At 30.7% G+C, this 26747-nt stretch overlaps 1 protein-coding gene across 1 annotated transcript in view; it reads left to right on the top strand.

The window, feature by feature from the left end:
- Positions 1-2557: 2557 nt before the first annotated feature.
- The window catches only part of U2af50 (U2 small nuclear riboprotein auxiliary factor 50), a 31031-nt gene continuing 6841 nt past the window's right edge, over positions 2558-26747 (top strand). The window contains exons 1-4 of the mRNA XM_072536863.1: positions 2558-2716; positions 9972-10252; positions 12584-12842; positions 16875-17035. Coding sequence (XP_072392964.1) covers positions 2701-2716; positions 9972-10252; positions 12584-12842; positions 16875-17035 — 717 coding nt within the window. The 5' untranslated portion in view covers positions 2558-2700. The remainder of the gene's footprint in view (positions 2717-9971; positions 10253-12583; positions 12843-16874; positions 17036-26747) is intronic.

Genomic DNA, 26747 nt, shown 5'->3' with positions numbered 1-26747 from the left:
TTAATCGCCCTTATTAATACACTTGTTGGTTAAATAACTATTTCCGTCGACCATCCATTTATGATCAATTTTAACACCCTCAAAATCATTGATTAATGACCCCTATTAATGAATGATTTTCTATGAATGAACGATTTTATTATAGGCAACACAACATACATTGCTTGCATAAATTAATTAAACGCTCTGTGATTCTGTGATTGGCAGTGACCTGTGATGTAGGCAACCAAACATATACCTATTTATATTCAAACTAAAAAATTAATTTAAAATGAAGTAGCCGCTGTTAGTACTATCTTTCATTGTATGTCATTATTTACTTTATTGTTTAAAATTCTGTGTATTTGAAAAATCAAAGGATGGATATTGACGAAGAGTTTAATTTAACTCCACCAGAATTTAACTTCTTCTATCACAGAATTTACAGAGGTCCAAAAAGACTTAAACATACATTTTTCAAAATGCTATACAGCAGATAATCATTTATCAATATCTTCCTTTAATTTCATCAATTGCACCATTTCAAATATTAATGTTTACTATAATGAAACTACCACTAAGGAAACTTTGAATAAAGTCAATGAAAGCTGAAAAAATTGTTGTTTATCTTTAAGTAAATAAATATTTAAACTAAGATATCTTTATTTCTAAAAAGTACGGTGGAAGGAAAAGTTTTATAACGAACTCGTGAATTAAAATGGCGATTAACAATCACTTACATACACTTGTTGGTTAAATAACTATTACCAAAGAATATAGACGCTAAGCGTCTATATTCTTTGCTATTACATTCAAAAAACATTTTTTAAACACTCATTATGGAAATTTGATAGAAAGGTTTCCACAGAATGTTATATTATAACTTAAACTACGAAAAAAAGTATATATCTAGCCGGTTGTTCGAACGCTAATCAAAACTTGATTATAATAAAATATTTAATTAAAATCAAACACGTCACATTTTGAGGTTATGTTAATCGATTTATTTTATTCAATTTTATTATTTTGCGTTTTTAAAATAAACAATAATTAAACTCTTTCTGATGTTAATTTCATGTTTATATTAACAAATCAATAATAATACTAAGCAATTTTTAATAATTTTGACAGCTGTTGTGACGTATTTACTTGTAATTAAATATTTGATTACAATTAAGTTTTGATTAGCGTTTGAACAACCGGCCCTTAGTATTTAACAGAAGAAAATCACTGGCAACGAAAAAATAATAAAACATTAAATTAAATATTTTCAATTTCGTAAATAATATCAGTGATTAATTGATTTATTTTGAAATAACCGTGATAAAAACAACAACAAAATACCTTGAAATACAGTAAAAAAATAATTTAATTTAATATTTAATATAAGTTTTAAACAAACAATAACATAATCTTAAAATAGGAACATTCATAGTAAATATCTTAATACTTTGATATTCTTACCTCACAAATTCATAATGTTCATAACCAAAAGTCCTTATTTATTCTTCAAAGAACTAAAAAAAACTAATATTTCCAACTTCTTATGGGACAAAAAATACACACAAATTAGAAATGTTTGGAAAGGTTTTTAAAATCCCCGCCCACTATTAACGTCAGACTTAGGTAGTCCATTTTATACAGTCGGTCCCAAACCCTTCTTTCAGTGCGTCACTAATTTTGACGTCATATAGGATTTTAAGAATGTCGAGAATTATTGCATGAAATTTTAGTTAAATCTGACAGTTGAAGGATCGTAATCGGCTAAATGTAAAAAGGTTATTTTTTGAAAATGTGGAGTAAAAATTTTAAGAATTAATTTTTTTTTTAATTTACATATTAGAGGTCCCGTCCTGTATAAAAAATTTTATTGCGCATTATATTGGAACGGCAGTTTGTCATAATTTCTATTCTATACATTCCAAGGAAAGTGCTTAATTAGCTAAGATTTATTTATGTATTTATTATTATTTATTACAAACACTATGGCTAAAATGTATAGTATTTAAACTACTAATATGAATATTTTTTAGAATAATTTAAAACTTACTTCACGAACGGCAGAAACTGGTAATAAAGTTGTCCCAGCCTCTTTTTCTAATTGAAAATAATTTAATAATTTTAATATTAGTCTTTGTTCATTCTCGGTATATCTCGGCATATTTAAAATATTTTTATGACAATAAATACAAAATTAAATTTTCACTGTAAAATGTCTGAAAATACTATCCTATAATGACAATTATCATTTTATCAGTTGACATTGTCAAAGTACTGTCACTATCGAGACCATCTGCGTCAAATTATATTTATGCGTATCATTGATTGGATATCTATTTAGCGTATTCTAAACTCCAACCAATTATATATCCGTAAGTAGAATTAGCTTTAATATGCAAATACCCTTGAACGATATATAATTTTCTAAGTTCTATGTATAATAATCACAGACTCACGTTTTTTTCTGTCACTTCTAGCTTAATGCGTTAGAGAGAATTCGATAAACTGTGACGCACTGAAAGAAGGGTTTGGGATGAACTATACCTCACTGTATCTGCGCCTGCGCTGTGCGCTGCATCGAATTGTGCTCTGATAAAATGATAAGCGTCCATTTTGTGTAAAAAGCCAATCTGTCAAAATATACTTATCGAAAAAATAATTGTGGTTTTTTTACTGTAAAAAGTTTTTAATCTATTATAAAGCAAATTTAGTGCCGGAAACATGGGAGAAGAAAAAGGTATTTATAACGTCACATAATGTATAACACTGGAAAAATAGCACCTACCTATCCATGTTTTGTTGATGAATCAGATATAATGTACTTTTATATTTCTATTTAATTCCTATCTTTGTGTTTCTTGTAATTTAGTTTAGACTTTCTTTTTTTAATCGTTTAAAAAGGATATAATAAAGCTACGGTTTCTTGATCTCTTACGATCAAGTTTTCAAGAATTTGACTACTTGTAAGATCTTACCAGCATTAGTTTTGCAGTTTCTAATTTAACTGAGTCGTCACCACGCTTTGCAGGTCACGTAAATACACTAAAAACCTGAGCTAGAAAGTTACATGAATGCAAAATGTAAAATAAGCCAATTGGCTGAAGTACCTACGACCGGTTAAAACAACAATCGTCTTTCATAAAAAGCATTAGTTTTTCCTATTTTATTTTATATTAGAGCAAACTATTTTTACTGATATGGACTATGTAATAATATGTTTAAAAAATACAGGATCATATTATGCTTTAAATAGAAATGTATCAATGTGACATCTAAGTACTTGGTATTGTGCATTAGTAAATTCTAAAGAAAATTTTATATACTTATTTTATTACACCTAAAACAATAAACAGAAAAAACTAAAGCTTTAAGAAAATCTGCCCACATATCCTAAAAGTTTTAAACAAATTATGTTCCTATATTATAACAAAGTGTTTTTTAAATCACAATGGTATGTAATTAACTCAAAACATCAAACTGATTAACACAGGAATCTAGTGTACCTGCTGGATATCTGCACATATTATTTTAAATGCCTCATTTCATTTGGTTACAGAAAACAGCAACATATCTCTATAATTGTGATATTCAAATAAACTTCTGTTGTGTATAAACATTTTATAATTCACATTGGATTTTAATTAGTATATTGTCATAATTTCCTTGCATGTGAAACTGTTCATTAAAAAGGACAATATTTCTTAATACTGCTGAAAGATGAAAGTGATCCTTCTAAAATAACCATGCCTAGGTCAGAAGAAGGAGGTGGCCTAGAGTTAGGTATCTAGGTGATGTGCAGGATGATTTAAGGGAGATTAGGGTTAGGTTAGGGTAAGGAGAAGACAGACAGTTGACAGCTAAGGATGAAAGAATATTTTGATGTAGGCCAGGGCTCACGAAGGGCTGTAGAGCTAACTGATGATGGTTATATCTCCTTATACACTAACAGTATTGAGATCATCATTCAAAGTTGGCATTGTAAATTATTCTTTAGTCTTCCTGTTAGTAACTTTATTTGTAAACACCTTGTACAATATCATCCTCCAAAGCTGGTACACAAATTGCAGTAGAGTTATCTACATCAATGAACTCTTGTGTAATAATAATAATATTGTATTTCAGATAGGTTGTGGTGCCAATTGTCTTTAACCTTGTTTTGGGAACTAGTGTTAGGTTACACTAGTTCAGGGAAACCTACGGCTCTATGTGTTCTTTGCAATACAGGACTGTAGTGATGTAAATTTTTGTTACTTTAAATATCAATACATGGTACTTTATACTCGTTACTTTCCATACTTTTAGTATTCAGTTAGAGTACAATATTGATGACTTTAGTGATTAGTATTAAAAAGGTAATGGTAATAGACTTTGGTACTTAGTATTAATAAATTTATTTATTTATTTATTTAGATACCTTACAAACACTATAGACTAATAGTAATTATATGTAAAGTGTTTAAGACAAAAAAAATACAATAAACCCCTTAAACCTAGTGCTGATGAGCAAGCAATGTCCTAAGTTCACAGCTTTTTACATTAAATATTCCACATGAGTCAGTCTATTAAATACTTGATTACAAATTTTTAACATATTTTTTATTGGTGATATGTTTCTATAGTAATTTGTAAAGAATATAAGGTTAGTTATCCTTAACCTACTCTTGAGTCTATCTATCTATCTAATTAGCCTTCGGTCCATCTTTGGACATAGGCCTCCCCAATCCTTTTCCATTCTTCCCTGTCTGTCGCTATAGTCATCCACCTAGAGCCTACATGCTTCTTGATATCATCTGCCCATCTCATTTGGGGCCTTCCTCTGCATCGTTTATATTCCCACGGTCTCCAACTTATAAGAATTTTGTTCCATCTGTCTTCTTTCTGTCTTCTAATTCTTAGAAATTCATAGTTCTTATTGTGTCCTGCAAATCTCCATTTCAATTTTGGAAACTTCTTGTCTAACATCCCTCACTTTTGTTTTCTCTCTTATCCACTCGTTTCTCTTTTTATCCATTAATCTTATAGATCTTATAATCTATCATTATCTGATAGATAAAAACAAAAACCCACTACTCTTGGGTACTCTAAAGTAAATAAACTCAATTAAACCACAGTTTGTGTACTTAATACTGGTAACAACCAAGTATATGAACATAATGGCCTGACTGTTTCTTCTAGTGGCAAGTGACTGCGACTGAAATGAGTCTAACATTACGCTGTATGAGACCACATATGGATATTTCTTATTTTTCCTTACATAATATAGAATATCTTATAAATTGTTTTTGCACTTTTTCAATCATTTCTGAGTTTGAAAATGCAGTAGGAGACCAGATGATTGAAGCATATTCCATATTTAGTCTCACCAGGGCATTATAGAGTTTTATAATTGTGCTTATTCTGAAATTTTTGCTATTTCTACTAACAAAACCCAAAGCACAATAAGCTCTGTTAGTTATTTCATAAAAGTGTATATTGAACTTCATGTTGATTTGGAATTTAACTCCAAGATCCTTCATAACACTTACTCTCTCAACTCGATCATCATTAATATAATAATCTTCAATAACACTATTGAGTTTTCGTGTATATGAAACTACTGCACACTTTTTAACATTAAGAGTAATTTTTGAATCGTTAAACCATTGAATAACTGATCTTAGATCATCTTGCAATTTGACTGCATCTTTCTTATTAGAGATTGTTTTAAAAAGTTTAAAATCATCAGCATACATTAAGCTGTTACAAGATTTAATACAGTCTAGCAAGTCGTTAATAAATAAAATAAAGAGCAATGGTCCTAGTTTGCTCCCGATTGGGACACCTGAGGATGACACATATTGGTGAGAAAAGCAATTGGCTACTTTTACTGTATTCTTTCTATCTGACAAATAAGATTTGAATAAATTAAAAGCCTTTCTTGAGAAACCAAACTGTACTAGTTTATTTAAAAGACTACAGTGATTTACCTTATCAAATGCTTTTTCGCAATCAGTATACAGAATGTCCAACTGTTCCCCTGCCTCAATAGCTTAGCAATATGTTCAGAGAGAACACAGAGATTAGTTACTGTTGATTTGTCTCTTACAAAACCATGCTGGAATTTGCTGATTTTACTTTTAATATGCTCATATATATCATCATAAAGAATACTTTCAAAAATCTTAGCAATACTATTTAACAGGCTGATAGGCCTGTTTTTTTGAATGTCATTTTTTTTATCTTTTTTATGTATTGGAAAAATTGTTGCCACTTTTAAAATATCTGGAAAATATTCCTGTTCAATCGACATATTAAACAAAAACGCCAGAGGTTTAGCCAAGGGTTCGGCCATTCCCTTAAGCTGGTATTTCATGAGGGCCTGTAGATTTTTAGTTTTTTAATACTATTTATAACATCTAATTCTGTGATATATTTAAAGGTAAAAGAACCCCACTCAGTACTTTGAGAATGACAATGTGTGCAGTCAGATGTATCATACACTGATGCAAAATATTTAACAAAGTTACTCGCAATATCAAAAGATGTATTAAACTTGGAGTTGTTTAATGTCATTTCTATGGGAATTTCACTATTCTTATATTTTGACTTAAAGAAAGTCCAGAATTTGTTTGGGTCAGCAAGTAGATGGTTTTCAAGTGAATGTTTGTATAACTTATGCTCATATTAGATTTGGTTTTTAATATCAGTTCTTAAAGCTGAAATTCAACACTCTTTGGGCTCCCTGAGCTATATTTAAACACAAACGATGCAGACTATTTTTTTTTTTAATTTTATGGATCAAATCTTGAGAGAACCAGTTTGGAAATAAAAATTAAATATCAATACTGGGCACTTTATACTCGTTACTTTCGGTACTTTTAGTCTTCAGTTAGAGTATGATATTCATGGCTTTAGTGATTAGTATTTAAAAGTTAATGGTAATAGACTTCAGTACTTAATGTTAATAAAAATGGTCCAAACTTGGTTAGCTGGGATTTTATTAAACATAATACAAACTTCTTTATTTTCACAAAACAAAAGAAAAATACACAATAAAATATAATTGACAAATTGAAAAGATAAAAATTGCTTATTTTTATAAATCATTATTATAATACAAGAATAGTAGCTAATTTTTTGATTTTAATCTGTTTTCGCATTCGGTTATTATTTGACCTGCTTTAGAAAAGATGCATTTGATTGGAAGGAAGTAGCATCTGCGCATAAATACTTTTTGGATAATTTAGATAACCAGGGATAGACTCTTTGCCTCTCATACCACCAAACGAGAGGATCCTTTTTTCTTTCAAGGTTTGGCTCTTCAGAAAACATTGTGATTTCAGTGATGGCGACTGCTGTTGGAGTTGTCACGTGCAAAGAGTTTTTTACACATGTATCAAAATCCTGCCAAATCATATCGTAATTTTCTATATTGTCCAATAGGTCCTTCTTTATATTTTCAGTTGTTTTCATTATAGGTTTCATTTTCATCCTGAATTTGATTTTGAACCCTTTTTAAATTGTCTTCGTTGCAGAATGCCTTTGTTTTAAATCACGGATCCATGAAAGAAGCTTTATCCAGTAAAAGATTGTCGTCAGGATTTCCAAAACGGGCAATAATGGAGGCAAGCTAAAAATTTATTACAGTTCTTCCTGCTTGAATAAATACTTTATCTTTAATTCGCTCTAAAGACGAAAGCAGTTTTTTTAATATCGTCTATTCTTCTTCTCTGCTCTCCTTCAAGCCATCCTGCAAGGAAAAATATTTGGAAAACGACGTCCAGGAAGAAGAATCTTGGTTAAAGAACCTCAGAATCTGGTTCAATACAACATCTGTGCAGCTTCTCCGCGCTGCTGCAGTGCAGATAAGATAAAGATTGCCATAATGATCGCCAACATTCGTAACGGATAGGCACATCAAGAAGAAAAAGAAGAATTCTTCTTCAGTTGGAAGACTAATAGGATTGAGTAAAAGACCAACTGTTGCAGCCAAAGGTTCCGATAATGTAACTAGTCTCTCAAACATATAGTATGTCGAGTTCCACCTTGTTGCTATATCATTAATCAACTTTAAGGGGGTTCCGTCGGGTTTCATTTGATTTTGTGAGTGACTCTGAGTTTAACAGTCGCGTTCGAACTTCAGAGAAAGAAATCTACAATTTTTTTGATTTTTTTTTGCAAGTCTTCTGTATTTTTTAATTCATCTTTAACAATTAAATTTATCATATGGGCGAAACAAGGAATGTGATCCCATGAGGTCAGTCTAGTAGCTGCTACAACATTTGCTGCGTTGTCTGTACTAATGGCATGTATTTTCAATGAGACATTCCATTCATCAGTAAGTCGTTTTAATTCCTTAACTATATTTTCTGCAGTATGTCGTTCGCTATAGTTGAAACACGAAAGTAAACATCCATAAAATTTCCAGTCCTTTGTTATGAAATGGTCCGTCACTGCCATGTAGCTTTCGATGTTGATAGAGGTCCAGCCATCAGTACTCATCATGACATGTTCAGTTTCCAGGAGTTGCTTCAGTTTTTGACATTTTTGGTCGTATTTTGCAGGCATCAGAGATTGGCGGAAAGTAGCCCTGCTAGATAATACATAAGATTGTTCCAATTCATTTACAATATTTCGAAATCCACTATCAGATACAATTGAAAATGGTTGTAAATCTGTTAACATCATATTCAATACAAGATCATTGATTTTTTACTGTCGTGATAAAGGAATTGTCTTTGAAATAAATCGCTGTAAACATGACTGTTTTTGAGTACGCACTGATGGTCCTTTGTTTTCCGTTTCAAGAGAATGCAGTTCTTTAATCGATGTTGATGGGCCTAAAAATAAAAAAAACTTATTACCAACAAAATGTCCAATAACATAACGACTCAAAAACATTTGGTATTTTCGCTATTAAAAATTAGATTACCATTTAAAGCTTACATATTAATTCAAACTTAAAATAATGAAAATTTGCTTACCGGATACTCCTAATAGCGCTTGATCTAGCTCATGAATATGATTAGTATTTTTATTTTCCATTTGCTCAATTTCCCTCCTTTCTCGTCTTGTGTGATTTATGTCTATAGTGAGGAGTTTGTTTTTCATATGCTTTCGTAAATTTGTAACACTTCCTTTTTTGTAAAAATAAATGTTTTTACAAATATTACACGTAGCTTTTTCATTGGAAATTGTATCGAAATGTAACCAAACAGCACTTCTTTTTTGAAAATCCGTTTTGATATTAAATAATTTTAAAAAATAAATCGAAACAAATTATATAACACCAATAAGTAAATGCAAAACGAAGCCTCTCAGTTATAGTTCTCAACTTCTATCCACTCGAAGCAAACAAATATTTCAAACAAAGTGAAATATTAAATTCTTTTTCCGGGCCATCCTTCTGCCTATTTCTTTTCATTTATATTAAAAAAGAGTAGGTTTCTTTTTATACAGTTGCAGGTAATAAATAGTGTAAATATCAAAGAAAACGCCACCCATTTTGCCAGGCGTATTATATTACACTTCGTCGCCGCCCAGGCATGTCAATGGACAAAGAATTTATTTTGTATTACGGATATCCGGGTATTTCGCTTAGTTATAGTTTGGAAAGTTTTATCCTGTACCAAAAGTAACGAGTATTTTTAACAACGAGGAACCGGTACTTAGGGTATTGGACAAATACCTGTTACTTTGTAACAAGTAGGTACTTTTTTTACATCACTACAAGACGGTCCATTATTATTTTTAGACATGAAAATGCCGTTTTGGTGGTGAGAATTGAACTTGTCTGTTCTGAAGTTTTATCACCAATATGGCATCAGGAACTGTAAATCTTTTCTGGTCATTACTGTCAAGATTTTGTATTAACACTTTGTCTTCTATAATGAGATTTTAAACATATTACATCTGCATGAGCAGGACAATTATCTTGTTTGCTTTTAATTATGTGTCCTAATTTCATAACCATCTTTCCTAGTTTGCATATATTTTATTTTATTTTTTTTTAGATTCTAAAGAGAGAGATCGTAGCAGGGAAAGGAATGAAAAGGATAGAAGGAAAAGATCACGTTCTAGAGAACATAGGCGTAGATCGAGGTCAAGAAGTCGTGGGAGAAGGAGGTCTCGTTCCCCATCTCCAAGACTCAAACATGCTTATTCTAGAAGACGTAAACCATCTCTATATTGGGATGTACCTCCTCCAGGTTTTGAGCACATTACGCCTCTTCAGTACAAAGCTATGCAAGCAGCAGGTCAGATTCCAGCTAATATAGTTGCTGATACTCCACAGGTAAATTTATTGATGTTTTAGCATATTACTATCATTATACAATTGTATAATAATAGTGGGCATGTTTCAAAATTTCATGAACCTTGGCAATATGCTTGTCTGAGAAAATAAATGAATCCTAAAAACATTAACTTCTTTAATTTTATACTGAATTCAATATAAAGTATTAAAAATGAGTAGAAGATAAACAATAAATACTCTTTATATACACTGCACGTCATTAAAAAGAAGCCATCTAAATTTATTGGCATTTTTTAATTTTTAAAAACCCTACAAGAAATTGTTTGTCATTAGATGTTCTCTTAAAATGATGATTTTAATGAAAAATTTTAAAAATTAACATTGTAAATTTTTCCGTTTTTTTTTATAAAAATTACAATAAAGTCGTGAATTTTAATATTCTGTATTACCACCTCTATTTTTAATTACACTCCTTATTCAACTTGGCATTGAATTAATCAAATTCTGGATGTTGTCTTGCCATTCTTCCATGAGCGCCAATCGAAGTTGCTCACGATTTATTGGAGCAGTTATTCTGTTACTCTTCGTTTCAGTTAGTACCAAACATGCTCAATCGGGTTCAAATCTGGACTTTGAGCTAGCCAATTCATTTTTGACACACCAAGAGTTTCCACCTATTGCGTTACCCTCCTGGCTACGTGCGGCTGAGCGTTGTCTTTCATGAAAATAAAGTTTTTGCCAACAAACGCAGCAAAAGGCATTTAATCTAGAATTTCGGTAACGTATCGGTGAGCATTTAACGCTCCTCTATTAATAAACACGAGATCAGTACAGCCTTTGAGTGAAATGCCTGCCAAAACATTACAGATCCTCCTCCAAAAGCAACACGTGCTCGTCGAGCCCAAGCAGCATATCGTTCCCCACGTCTTTTGCATGTTTTGATGCGACTGTCTGAGCCATAAAGAACCATCCTGGACTCATCACTAAACAAAACATCTGCTATCGTCCAATGCTCGTGTTCTCTAACAAATTTAAGTCGGCGTTGTCGATGTGCTGCTTGTTGCTGCTTGTCGATATATATATATATATATATATATATATATATATATATATATATATATATATATATATATATATATATATATATATATATATCCTCTAAAATAACAGCTGATCTGGTAGATGAAAAAGGGGGTTGAGGTTAATTGGGTATTTAGCTGATTGAAAGCCAAGTGTACTCTGTTCAACAGTTCATTATATTTCGCCCATTTTCATTGGCATCATCAGATGGGAGCTACAATTATTTAAAACATGGTTAAATTGTATTTTACTGTTCAACAGTTCATTATATTTCGCCAATTTTCATTGGCATCATCAGATGGGAGCTACAATTATTTAAAACATGGTTAAATTGTATTTTAATTGTTTATACAACTTTATCTCTGAATATTCCATTATCGGAAGCTTTTTTACAAATTTAATATCATTGACTGCTACATGTCTTTTGAGGTAACACACATGTTTTAACTTCTCTATGGATGTTTGGTTTTTTCACATTGTTCTTTTTAGATGAACTGATGATGCTTTCTAAGCAGAAAGCGAAACGTCTTCAATAAATAGATGAAGTAGCCACCTTCTTTGTCTTTTATTTCTCCACCTAAACCCAAAAACCCACCACTCTTCGAGTGTACCTTAGTTTATATATATATATATATATATATATATATATATATATATATATATATATATATATATATATATATATTAAATTAATATTAGACTCACCAGTCTTTCGGGTTGAACCGCGTTAATTTTCTTTGGGCCGAGCTTTCGACATCCTCTCTGATGTCTTCTTCAGTGCTTCCGAGGTCTCAGTCTTCCGAGCCCCCAGACACTACTACACTGATCAATATTCACGTCACTACTACCACTGGGAATAGGGGACGGTTCATTTATACCGTCGATGGTGACGTGGCTTTGGTGGAGGTTTTACATGGGGATTGAGGCGAACATTTCCGAGAGTGGGATTTTGATTCGATGATGGAGGGGAAGATATTTTCTGGCGCTCCATTCCAGGCGCTTTTCCACAATTTAACCTATTTATTGCTTCTTTTAGTTCTTCCTCGTTTATTAAGTTTTCTGTGTTATCTTCCAGTATATTATCTTGTTTTTCACTCATATCAGCTTGGTTTTTATCAGTTAATAGTTTTTCAAAGTGTTCTTTCCATCTTTTTACTATTTGCAACTGGAACATAGTAAATTTATTAGTGTTCGTTAGGAAGTTAATATTACAACATTGGTATACTATAGTATATTATAACATAGAAATAATAGCAGTAGTCTCTGATTTTTGAGTTCATTTTATTTTAGGCAGCTGTACCTGTAGTAGGATCAACAATAACAAGACAGGCCAGACGTCTTTATGTTGGTAATATTCCATTCGGAGTGACTGAAGAAGAAATGATGGAATACTTCAATCAACAAATGCACTTGAGTGGTTTGGCCCAAGCTGCTGGTAATCCAGTTCTGGCCTGTCAAATAAATCTTGACAAAAACTTTGCATTTTTGGAATTCAGATCTATTGATGAGACAACACAAGCTATGGCATTTGATGGTATAAACTTTAAAGGTAATATTTACTTTAAAACATTTGTAGGTAAAGTTGAGGTTAAAATGTCTCCATCAATTTAATTTTATTCCCTTCCTCAAAATTTCTTCTTGAAAATTTGAAATCAGAAGTTTAAAAAATGCATATTACTGATTTAAAATAATTCCAATGGATTTTAAGTAAAACAAATAAAATTTATTTGACTTTGCTTGTATGCTTTGTTCGGCAATTTTAAGTGTATTAAAGTTGTCCGACAAAATTGTAATCAAACCGATTTCGATTAATCTATACAATATAAATTGAATAAGGAATTAAAAATTTGCATTTAACTTTTTTTACATCCTTGATACATATTTGTAGTTATTCTATCTTCATTGCATATTCAGTATAGCACGAACTTGGTTTTTTTTTTGAGGGGATTTTAGGGTTTCTACAAGAAAGGGTCTAGCCGGTTAAGATAGTGAAAAATGCCCGCAGCGATATTTTAAAAATAAAAATAGCGTGTTGTTCTATATTAAAAAGTATCCGACCAAAAAAATTTTTAGATCCCGAGACACAAACATAATGTAAATTGTAAATTAATTTAAAAAAAAAACCGAAAAATGCATAAAAAAATCTGAAAAGCAGATAATTTGATACTTAAAAAATATTATATATTTTTTTCGGTCTTAAGTTGGAAGCAGTTTTATTTTAAAAATTTCAAAAGCGTTAAAAAATTTCGTGAAAAATTTTTGTGAAAAATACGATGTTGTAGGCAATAAAAAACCCAATATACTTAAAAAAAATAGTTTCTACAATGCTTAGAACCGAAGATATTCGTAGAAAGCCGAAAAAACACGTTCTAATTTTTTTTGAGGATATTTCTGGGTCTAAACATGTTTTTTTTTGGTCTAGTACTTTTTGATGTAGAACAACATGGTATTTATATTTTTTGAATATGCTAAGCATTGGTGCTCCTTGTATAAAATAGTATCCGACCTATTTATTCGACTAACCCTTACAATTTTTTCTAGAACTATATTGAATAGAAATGTAAGACAACGTGTCTCCTTGGCGAACACCTTTTTTCACTTCGAATTCTTCTGAGATTGTACCGTTGTATTTCACAGTACAAATGGTTTGTTTAATTGTCATTTTTACCAATCTTACTATTTTTTCTGGCCCTTTGAATTCTTTTAGCGTTTCTATTAATTTGTTTCTGTCTATTGTGTCGTAGGCGGCTTTGTAATCAATGAAAGTTTTTGTGCTGATATGTTGTATTCATAGCAATTGATCAGGATTTGTTTTAGCATAAAAATTTGATCGGTTGTTGATCTTCTTTTCCGAAATTCTTCCTGATATTCTCCTAGATTCTTCTTTACATATATTTCTAATCGTTTTTTAATTATTATGGCGAGCACTTTATATATTACCTCTAATAAGGATATTCCTCTGTAGTTTGCGCATTCAGTTCTATCTCCCCTTTTGTGTATAGGAATTATAATCGACTTATTCTATTCTTGAGGCATTTCTTCGGCATCCCACATTTCTAGCGGTTTATTAAAGCCTCCCCTCCATATTTTAAGTTCTCTGCCACAATGCCGCTCTCCCCGGGGCTTTTTTATAAGTATCAAAATTGACCCTCTATCTTTTCTCATCTTACCTTCTGACGCGTTATCATCACTGTCCATGTGAATCATATCTGTTTCTAAGGACCGCGAAAGGAACTAGCTTTTCACGGAATACATATCTGATGCTTTGGAAAGGAGACTACAGGTGGATGCTATTTATACAGATTTCTCCAAAGCATTTGACACTGTGAATCATAAATTGTTGTGTAACAAGCTTAAAACTATTTAATTTACAGGCAATCTGTATAACTGGTTATTTAGTTACCTAACTAGCAGAATACAACTTGGTAAAATTAAACACTTTCAATCTAGTGAGATCTCCGTAACATCTGGTGTTCCACAAGGAAGCCACTTAGGGCCTTTCCTTTTTAATATACAGTAGACTCCCTCTATAACGAGAACTGAAATGGCAGACTAATTACCTCGTTATAAGCGGATCTCGTTATATCCAACAACAATAATACTGTGCATACATATGAATATGTAGTTTTCTAAAACATTAACTTTCTATAGTGAAGCCATTCGGCGCAATATAAGATGCTAATAAATATTGTTTGAATGACGTTTTTAAAACAAAGTTGTTTACTTTTATTGTCAATGAAATGCATTAAAACAAAAAAGAGTTGTTTACTTTTACTGTCAATGATATACGTTAAAACAAAAAATCTGTATTCTGTAAATATGTATAAAGCGTATAAAGTTATTTTGTCATTTTTGACTGCTTTAAATTGTCCAGTATTCTATCTATCATATTTTCTAAAGATGTGAAACAGTTTTATGCTTCTTCATTTGCGTTTTGTCCTTGGATAAAGTTTCTGACAACCTTTAAAACACGTGTGAATGGTCAACCCAATACAATGACACTTGTGAATCATAAATTTTACATTTCCGACTAAGAATCATAAATTGTAAGAAGTTTATTGCGGGCGGCCCGCAGTTAAAAAGGGTATTTATTTATAGCTACGACCGGGCCAAAACGTAAAAAACACGTTTTTCAATCTTATTTTTTCTCGTTATAAGCAAATTTACCTCGTATAAAGGGTTATAGTTCAATAGAAATTTCACGGGACATCTAATGTACCTCGTTATAAGCGAAACCTCGTAATAACCGTGTTCGTTATAAAGGGAGTATACTGTATTTGTTAATGACATTAAATCTCAAATTAACTCTAAATTTTTGCTATTTGCTGATGATTTAAAAATCTATAGAATTATCGAAGATGTCTCAGATTGTGAAAAACTCCACATTGATATTAACAAAATTATGGCATGGTGCAATTGGAACCAAATGAGCATTAATGTTGGAAAATGTCACTTTATTAGTTTCTGTAGAAGAATTAACAACCTCTCTTATAATTACAAATTAGCTGAAGAACCACTGAAGGCTGTCTCAACTGTAAGAGATCTAGGTGTTCAATTAGATTCCAAACTAAATTTTTGCGCTCATTTTGATTATGTGAATAATCAGGCATTTAAAATGTTAGGCTTCATTATTAGAACCTCTAGATGTTTGCATAACATTAATTCCATCAGACTGATTTATATTTCCCTAGTTAGATCTGTTCTTGAGTATTGCTCAGTCGTTTGGTCACCCACTTATGAAGTCCATATAGCCAAGCTTGAAAAAGTCCAAAATAAATTCATTAGGTACTAACGTTTTAAATTACACAAACCTTTAAGCGACCATTCCTACTCAGAAATTAGAAATACATTAAACCTTCCTAGGCTATCTTCCAGACGGATGTATGCCTATGTTTTGTTTCTTCATAAACTACTGAATTCAAAAATTAATTGCAATGATCTACTGTCTCTAATTGACTTTAATGTTCCCTCTAGAGTTACTAGAACATCTCATAATTTTGCAATTAAATTTCATCGCTCTAACTTTGGTAGGCATTCTCCACTGAGTAGAATCATTCTAAATGGAAATAGAATAGACTTTGATTTGTTGCTGTGCGCTTCGGAAAATATCTGTAGAATGTGTTTAAAAAAAAATTTTGTAATTTTATGTGATTTATATTTGCTATGTGCTTTATATAATTTTAATATTTGTTTTTTTTTTCTATATAGCTGCATCGCCAATTCTTTTCATACATATTTACTATATCTTTATAATTATTGTATCACTAGATAATACTTGTAACACTTTGTGTATATATTATATTGGGTGGTATCCCGTTAATAAATAAATAAATAAATTTATTTTTCGCTACTATTCTCGATATTTGGGATTTTAGTACGAGAAAAATAAATTTACTTTTATCTGCTTAGTACACCATTGCCGTCCATTATTCTTAATGTAATTGAGAATAATCCAAAAGAGTACCCGACGAATTAGTCATCCTCTGCAAATTCTACATACCACTGTCTTGCGAGGACTTCAGGAATAATCTCCATCCTATATTTTCTTTAATTGAAAATTATTAATTTTTTCTTGATGCAGGTCAAAGTTTAAAAATCAGAAGACCTCATGATTATCAGCCAATGCCAGGAATGTCAGAAAACTCCATAAGTGTTCCAGCTGGTGTTATTAGCACTGTAGTACCGGATTCCCCACACAAAATATTTATAGGAGGTCTTCCTAATTACCTTAACGAAGATCAGGTGAGTAAAATGTTGTATTATATGTGCGAGTGTTTTGTGAATGGCAGCAAGTTTACTAATTTATATTTAATAAATATGGTTAATATTTTAGAAATGTAACATTAATTTGATTACCTGGAATAAATTAATAATCGTTCAAATACTATAATTGATAAATGATGTATAGATAAGTAATGATTTAGTAAACTCGCTAGAATGTATGGAATAGTATGAATGCCATTTTCCTCCATTCTTTAGCATTTAGCATCAAAATATGAATATTGTGGGCAACAACCAGCAGTCAGAGTTCTTTGGAAGGTAACATTTGTAGCCTTTATTTTTTGTAGCCTTTACAGGTTTACAGGGTTCTGCAGAATCATATGACGAATCATATATTTTCAGCCTTTTTTCAGATTTTAGAATGACAGCTAAGTAAAATAAATATTTTTAGATCACTTGCTTATTTAACCAAACAGTTAATATTTGTCTATTACATTTATTCATTTAAATCTTGCATTGAGTTCCTTTTTAATTATATATATTTATGTGTGTGTAAAAGAGTAAAAGAAATCTTTTAGGAAAAGCTCTGATGGCTTTGTTCAATTGAATGGCCAATTTCAGCATCCCTGCTTCATCAGACACTCGTACTGATACAAATTCAACCTCGGAAAGTCTAACGAATGTCTTCTAAATCTTTACCACTGCAGTGGTTAGTGTACAGAAGTGCCACCTACCACATCAGTGAAGGAGACTGTCCACTTTTCACCATCCTCCACAGACTCTGGCACCATTATCTCATTTTATCACTGCCTAGTGTATAGGAGTGTATTTAGCTACGGGGTCGACAAACACATTAATTTCTTTTTTAGATTACATGTTAATAAAAATTCTTCCCAACGTTATCGTTTCATTCTTGATATAAATCTACCATGTTGTCAAAAAATTATTTCTTCTGGGCAATGTGACAATGAGTGTATATATAATATATATATATATATATATATATATATATATATATATATATATATATATATATATATATATATATATATATATATATATATATTGTCGCAGTCCCCTTAAATTTTTTTTAGATAGTGTATCTTCTGGTATTTTTACTATTTCTCATTTGATCCTCGCGTTATCTATTATATGGTCTTGAGAGTAGAAATCCTATTGGTATTTGGTCTATGGCGCATTTTGCAATTCGATTTATATCCATAATGGCACTTAGATTCATGTATATCTGTTTGAATCACATATTGTGGTCATCTCGTTTTCCAGTTGATAAGCTATTAATTGTTTGGTAAAATATATTGAGTGTTTAAAAAATATGTTATACAAATTTACAGGTTTGCAGGTTTTTACAGGAAATGACAGTAAAACGAAACCTTTTAGGAAATGCAATTTATATACACCAAGAATTTTCAGGTATATTCTCTTCCAGTTTTTGTTTCAGCTTTCAGAAAATCCACTCAGGAATTTTTCGATAATTGATTCTTTTCAGCACAAAATAGTACAATGTTTTAATTCGGAAAAATAGACTAATCTGATTCATTTTCTAGAATAAAATAGTTTAGTGTTCAAATAGAGGTAGTAAGTATCTTTATACCTGATCGTTAACTCTATTTTATTATAGAATTGTTGAATAGTTTGGATATATATTTTCTGAATTAATCAGATATCATAAGAATTTTTCAGGAATTTCAGCTTGATGTTCATTAAAGGAAATAGGCTTTACCAGTTTATTATTGAAAAATGTTTTTTTTTTCTTCCAAATAAGTATTGTGCAGGATATTATGCACCATTGAAGTCTCATTAAAACATAAATAGAAAGAGAATGCTCTAACTATTTTAATTTTTGTTTTATAATATATTAGGCTGTGAAACTTATTGAATGATTGAAACTTATGAATTTTAATACGATAACAATTAGATATTTATTTTATGAAAATAATAATCGTTAGAAACTGTTTATTAAATGTTGTTTATACTAACTAATGATTATAGATATTTTAAAATAAAAAATTAAGTATTTACACAATTATTAGTGGGTATATTAGATTTTCCATGTATTAATCTCTTAAACTGTGAGATAAACTGTATAACTTTATGAAAGTGGTTTTAGTTTAGTTGACTGAAACATTGCAGAGGTAGCTTTGGTCATGCTGATCAAAAGTTCTAATTACCCCAAGACTTAGAAATCAATTGTTTCTATATAGAGCTTTAAAATGTCGGTTTTAAGTCAATTTTTCAAAATCGTCAATTTCGAAACGTGCCGCCCCACATATTCATTATATGCATCTGAATCTTATTAAATACAATAAATATGGTTTGCCCTGTCAAAAAAAAAAAAAATAATACTAATAAGTGGGATTGGGTTAGATATCCACGTGGATATGTCGACACATGCCTAGAACTTTTCAGTGGTTTATGAAAAAGTGTATCGACACAGTGTGCACTTGCACGGGAAGTACTGGAGGAACTAATACATATGCGGAAAGTCAGAGGATATACAGACGCGTAATACGTATATAGGTGTTGGATTTGAATACTATTAAAAATTCAAAATTATTGCAAATTTCACATTTGTAGATTTTAAAGATTGTGCTCTTTTCATACTTCAACCTGAAAGATCTTGTGTATATATCCTATATCTATATTTTAGTCTAAAATATCTAGACTTCTAAGGAAGGGTATAATTCGTTCTGGAGAATATTTTTCCTGAATTTTTGCGAATCTCTGCATTGCTTTGTCCACTTTACCCATTTATGAAGATGATATTTGATTGAGAAGAGTGATTATACTCGGAGTTCAGTTTTCTGAAGTTCTAAGAGTATTTTGCCTAGTAGACCCAAGGTTTTGAAAATCTTTTTGTTGGTCGATGGCGTGAATTACTTTTGCAGTAGGCAGCACTAAGATAATTTTCCCACTTTCGGACCTCTTATATGTTGCAGCAGCTTTTTGAGATACTGCGGAATACTTCGGTTCTGATAAAGGGAGCATAAACTCCTTTTTTAACAAGACTTTCAGAAACAAATTCCAATTTAATTATACAGGTTGATCAATATTTGTGACAAAGTCCGTCAAAGATACCCAAAACATTATTTACAAAAATAGGAGATAGCTGTAAGCTTCAAATTTTAAAATTGGTTACAAATATACAGTGACTTTTATATCACTGTACCTCATCACAGAGATATGTTTTTATTTTTACCTTGTATTTTATTTTAAATTTAACATCAGCTTCACTTCCCCGTTACAAGAATACAAAGTTATACAGGGCATTTAAAAAGTTATAACTTCTTAAATTTTCATTAGTACTTGCGTACAATACAAATTTTGTAAACTGGCAGCTAACTGTTACAGATAGATACCTATAAATATAATAAGACGTAATAATTAAATTCTATGTGATAAACATAATAATTTAATATTGATGTAATGATTTAAATATTCCGACACACAGATTACTAAACTCGAGGTAAAAAATAGTCATAACCAAATAATAAAAACACAATTTTAAAATAATTATGGCATTCTTTCTAACCTAAAAGTCTTAGAAATAAAATAAAACCTGTATTGATATCGTCTTATATATTCTGCTTTTTTGCCCTGTAGCTAGGGTTATCAGCTCGATGCGTTTGAGTCGGTTTCTGCAAACAAATAAACCTGAACACCCTGTGGAAAGTCAAGGCAAGTCACGTAAATATATCCCCACGACCAAGCGTTAATGTCATTTCCTAATTCTGACTGACTTGGAGGCTGTTTCAAAATAATTGTGATGGGTGGTATTACCACAATGAAATTGTATGTATTGATATAATTTACAAAAATCTATAATGTGTAATATATTAAAGAACCACTAAAACTCATCAAATTCAGTTCTGTAATGGTACATTGTTGTCAAGGTTTACAGGCCCTAGTCTGGAATTTGTTACTGACGTCTCTTCTGCAATTGTGGCATCACTATCAAGGGCAACCATTTGGGGAACAATATTATTGATTAAGAAATAATTTCAGACCACGACCTATAATCCCCGGAAACAATCTATTATTGCAAAACATATGTTGTGAAAGTCTATATTCATTAATAAGTTTTCCCAAACAAATATTTCAACAAACATTATCACATTATTATTATTTGTTTATGCCACAAATTTTAAGGTGTTGATTTTTCCTTTTTTTTTTTATGAATCCTTTAGTGGGTGTAAAAAAAACTGTTATTACCTTGGATATCTCCTGACCTTTTGACAGTTTTTTTTTAATTCCAAGGATTTTGTGCCGTTTCATAACTGTCGATTAAACATGTGCCCATCATTATATTCTCAAAACCAAAGAAATATTTAAACAACGATGCACAATTATTCTTAATGATCAAAGCAGATAACCGTTTTGTCAGCAAGAACATTTAGGGACTATGTTTTGGAAATCTCATGAAGTTATTTTGGCTGACGATTTAAAAAATGGCAAAATAATAAATATTTAGTTACAACTTAGCGACAAAATCAAAGAGAAATCAAAGAGTTGATAAAGAAGTGTTTTTTTATAAGGATTACACATCCGGTTACTCACATGATTTTCACATGATAGTCCTTTGCAAGCTGCTATCACTGCCAGAGAAGGTAATACTCGTTACTGAAGTTCTTAAAATTTCTTTTGTTTCAACAAAAAGCACATTAAAATTGTTCCGTTTCAACATTTAGTATATCAAATGAAAGTTATTAACTTTCAATAAATTTTAAAGGACAAAAACGTTGTTTTCTTTAAGCAATCTGTTAGTAAACTATGTTGCAACCGAAAATATTTAAAAAAGAATAATAATTTGTATAATAAATTCAAATTACGAGGTGCTTGCCAGACTTGATGATTATCATGATAAAAATAATAAAAAATAAATATTTGTCGAAAAGTAAAACATAATTTTGAATTAAATTTTAATTTCTGTATAATGTCAATACTAATATTTTTCTTAAATCTTTTTTTATGTATATTTTCATATTATTTTGTTAGCAATATGTATGTCTTTTTTGTTTGTTTTATAGAAAAACTCTATTGTGTATTTGGTCAGATTCAGAGACATTGCAATATACTCTCTGAGTGTATTTCTTGTATTAAGTGCATTATACATAACTTAAACAAAACTGTTGTATATGGTTATATTATATAGTGTGTCCCAAAAGAAACGCATATAAATTCATAATTTTGTTCCTGATAAAGTTTGGAAAAAACACAAAAAGAGGTAAATTTTTATTTTCAGAATGTAATTTTTTTGTTGGACATCTAATTTTTTTCTGTTAGGTTTATCGAAGTTGTGACGTTATCTTTTTTACGTTTTTTTTAATGGGACACCCTATATTTAAATGAATGAATGAATAGAAATAAATGAATAGGCCTTTCAGACACAAATTCAATGGTATAAGGTTTAGCTATCCTTCACTAATTACATTATGAAGTATTTGAGAAAAGCTTTTATAATACACTACGAGGATCGTGGCAAAAAAATAAAAGACAAACGATATAAGGAAACTTATTTTATTTAATCATATGTTTAAAATAACCATCTTTTACTATTTAGGAGTGACCAATTCCATGTTCGAATTCATCAGTGGCATACTGAATGATATTAGGAGTGATTAAAATTTCTTCTCTTATGCGTTGTTTCAGCTCTTCAATGTTGTATTTACGTAGACTTATCTTTTTAAATAACCCCACAACTAAAAGTCTAAGGAGGTTAAATTTGGAAAACGAGGTGGTCATTCAATAAACCTTTTTCTACCTATCTATCGATTTGGAAATATTGTCATTATCGGAATACACCATCTTGTTAAAACCAGATGTTATTAGACGATTACATATACGATACATTAGAAAACGTGACACGTTATCCCGTTTGACTTTATCCCAGACAAGGCTGGGATAAAGTCAAAACGTAAAAAGTCTAAGTAAACATCTGCATTCACACAGCCATCGAAAAAATATGGGTCCACTACCCAATTTCCAGCAATTCCAGTCCAAAAATTAACTTTTTATAGCACTTGTGTATGACCTTAAAGTCAATGTGGATTTTCTGGACAGCAAAAGTATGTATTTTATTTATTAACGGTTCCGTTTAAACAAAATGAGGCTTCGTCAGAAAACAGAACACCGTTTTCTACGATGGGATCTCTTCTGAGCAAATTGCAATAATTTCACAAAACTTCAGTCTTCTGTTAATGTTCGGATGTGAATTGGTTGAACAGCACTTTAACACATTTCTTTGAATATGCGATAAAGTAATTAGAGAACTATAGCTAAACCCCGTACCATTAATTTGTCTTTGAAAGGAGGACCATTCATTTCTTCAATTAAATATAAGGTGTCCATTTAAAAAAGGTCGATGATGTCATAACTTGCAAATATAACATAAAAAATTAGATGTGTAATAAAAAATTATAATTTGAAAATAAAAATCCACTAGTTTTTGTGTTTTTTTTTAAACTCAATCAAGAACAGTTTTTGTTTTCTTTTTTTTTTTATCCTTGTTTGCTATATCTGTTTTACTTGCCTCGAGTCGTTCATTCTTTTTAGGTGTCCCTATCAATTTCATTGTCTTTCTTCTATGAATTTAAGATAATTTCTTATCACTCATATGCATTTCATTTCTTATTTTATCCATTCGTGTGACATTTTGAACTCTTTGGAGATATGTCATTTCTTCTGCTTGGATTTTACTTTTTTGTTTTTTGGTTAGGGTTCATGATTCACATCGAAACCATAGTATCGGTCTGTCATCATCTTCACTGGCTCGACAACCCTTTTTGGGTCTTGGCCTGTTCCAGGATTCTTCTCCATTCTGATCTGTTTCATGCTTTTTTTCTCCAGTTTTTTATTTTTAAGGTTGTTATATCATTTTCTATTTGTTCTAAGTATCTCAGTTTCGGTCTTCCTCTTGTTCTTTTTCCTACTGGCATCTGTTTGAATATTTTGTTTGGTATTTCGCCTTCTTCCATTCTTCCTACATGTCCTATCCAACGCGGCCGTCCTATTTTAATGAATGTTATAATATCCGGATCCTGGTATATTTTGTATAGTTCAGAGTTGTATCGTCTTCGCCATATTCCGTTTTCTTTTGTGCCCTTATATATGTGTCGCAAGATTTTTCTTTCGAAGGTGGCTAACAACGTTTCCTCTCTTTTAGTGAGTGTCCAGGTTTCTGAGCCATATGTGAGTACCGGTCTTATTAGGGTTTTATATATTTGGCATTTTGTGTTTCTTGCAACGTTATCTGATCTTAGATGTCTAATTAAGCCATGGTAACATTTATTTGCAATAAATATTCGCCTCTTCACTTCCTCCGTAACGTTATTATCAGACGTGACTAGGGATCCCAAGTATATAAAGTTTTTTACTCCCTCTATGTTGTATTCTCCTATTGTTATATTTTGTGGCTGCCTTATTTCTGCGTTTTTACTTACCTGCATATATTTTGTTTTGGTCTGATTGATTTTAAGACCACTATTTTGTGCAGCTCGTTCTATTTGGTTGTATGCCTCTATCATTTCTCTTCTTGATCTTGCGATTATGTCAACATCATCTGCAAATGCTAGTATTGGTACGCTTTTATTAATGATTGTTCCTCGTGTATTGACTGTTGTGTCCCTCAGTATTTTCTCGAGTACGATGTTGAACAAGATGCATGATAGAGCGTCTCCCTGGCGTAGTCCCTTTTTCACATCTATTGTTTCCGTTAATTCATTTTGTATCCGGATTCTACTTTCTACTTTTAGAGATTCTTTTATCAGTTCTATTAGTTGTGTTGGTATATTAAATTCTTTCATTGCTTTTATTAAGAATTCTCGGTTTATATTGTCATATGCGCTTTCAAAGTCTATGAAGAGATGATGTGTGTCGATGTTATATTCTCTTGTTTTTTCGAGGATCTGTTGCAGAACAAATATCTGGTCTATTGTTGACTTCTGTCTACATAAACCACTTTGGTATTTGCCAACTATTTTTTCAGCGTGTGGTCTAAGTCTTTCATAAATGACATTGGACATTATTTTGTATGCTGCATTCAGCATTCAGTATCGGTCTGTATATAGACTTAAAACATTTAGTTTTTTTTCCGTTTTTACTTATAAAAGCTTTGTTCATTTCATAGTATAATTTTCTTATCTTTGTCTTATCTATTCTGTTATTTGTTTCTAGTTCTTGCTTACCAACATTTTTAAATCTACTCCTAGATATTTAGAACTTTTTACTTGTTCTGTTGTATTTCTTCACTTATCACAATTACTTTTATTTTGTTTGTTTTTTTTGTTAAAATTCATTCCATATTGTTTTATATTTTGAATCCCAGATTATTTTTTAATTGCTTGTTACTTTCGGTCATGATTAGTATATAATTTACAAATGTTCCTTCTGAAATTTTTTATTTGTAAATGTATCTGTATCCGACGAATAGTTTTTTCATTTGTTTTAAGAATTGGTTTATTATTTCATTTATAAATATTCTAAATAATGCAGAGCTTAACCACCCTGATAGCCTTAATCAGTTTTGAGTCTTTCAAATATACTCTGATACTGATACTCTATTCTTAATATCCTACTGTCGATGACTCTTCTGTTCAGTATATCCACTTTTTTATTCTTTTGGTGGTATGATAAAATATATAGTTTCGATTTATGTGCTATCTTAATCAACACGATACTTCTGTAATGCTTTTCTAATCTTTATAACTCTTTTTTAAAATAATCGTCTTAGGATCTCTAAATTTTGTAACTCATTGTTATATGAGTGTCTTTTATATTGCAAACAAAACTATGATTTTTACATATTAGAGATAGGTTGAAAACTCCAGTAAGATTCAACCATTTGCGCAAAATTTGAGAAATGTAATTATGTTTATTAATATATCCATATTAGTAAATATTAATAGAATCGGCAGAAAAACAAAGTATTATTTTTATCTTTGGCAACCAAAAATATCTTTGATATATATTGATATGTCTTGATTAGATTTGACAACGTTACTAAATATTGGTAATATATAAGTTAAAATTGTCTTCAAATTAAACTATAGGGTTAATCAAACTGACCCATCACTGTTATTAAAATACACAGCCTAACAAATAAATGGTAAATTAATGTTTATATGTAATAATGGACTCAGAATCAAAGGTGAATCAGGCTTGAATAAAAGTTTTTAATGTCACATATAAAACAATAAGTTAATTATGTGGATAAAAAGTTTGTAGGTTTTGCGATTTAAAATCACTATGTCTTACTAGATTCACGTTATCAAAAATGTAATAGTTGAACATCACCTACACTTTAATCATTTTTATCCACAATTTGTTATTTTATTGGGAAACAAATTGAGAAGAAACACAAATTTATTCTCATTTTGATGAGAATTGTAGATTTCGAAGATAATTTTTTTCGTCAACATTTTTACACATATCTTTTGTGTATACACTACATCTATACTTCAGTCCGAAGATCTAGGTGTTGCTCTGTCTACTCTACCTAAACAATGTCAAGGGTGAAAACCTGTGATTATGAGTTGTTTAAGTGAGTTTTTTACATCCAGAGCAGAAGGTTGTAACATTATATGTTTTGTTTTCTTTTGACTTTTTTGTTTACCTGCAAATTAGTTGTAATAGAAACATTTATCACGAAAGTATAAATCCGAAGAATTCTATTGACGAACCAAAAATGTTGTAAATAGTCATTCTCATGAAATATGTA

The sequence above is a fragment of the Diabrotica undecimpunctata genome, chromosome 7 (genome assembly GCF_040954645.1).
Source record: "Diabrotica undecimpunctata isolate CICGRU chromosome 7, icDiaUnde3, whole genome shotgun sequence".
Lineage (NCBI taxonomy): Eukaryota > Metazoa > Arthropoda > Insecta > Coleoptera > Chrysomelidae > Diabrotica > Diabrotica undecimpunctata.
The sequence above is the reverse complement of the archived record's forward strand: the minus strand, read 5'-3'. Positions and strand labels throughout refer to the sequence as shown.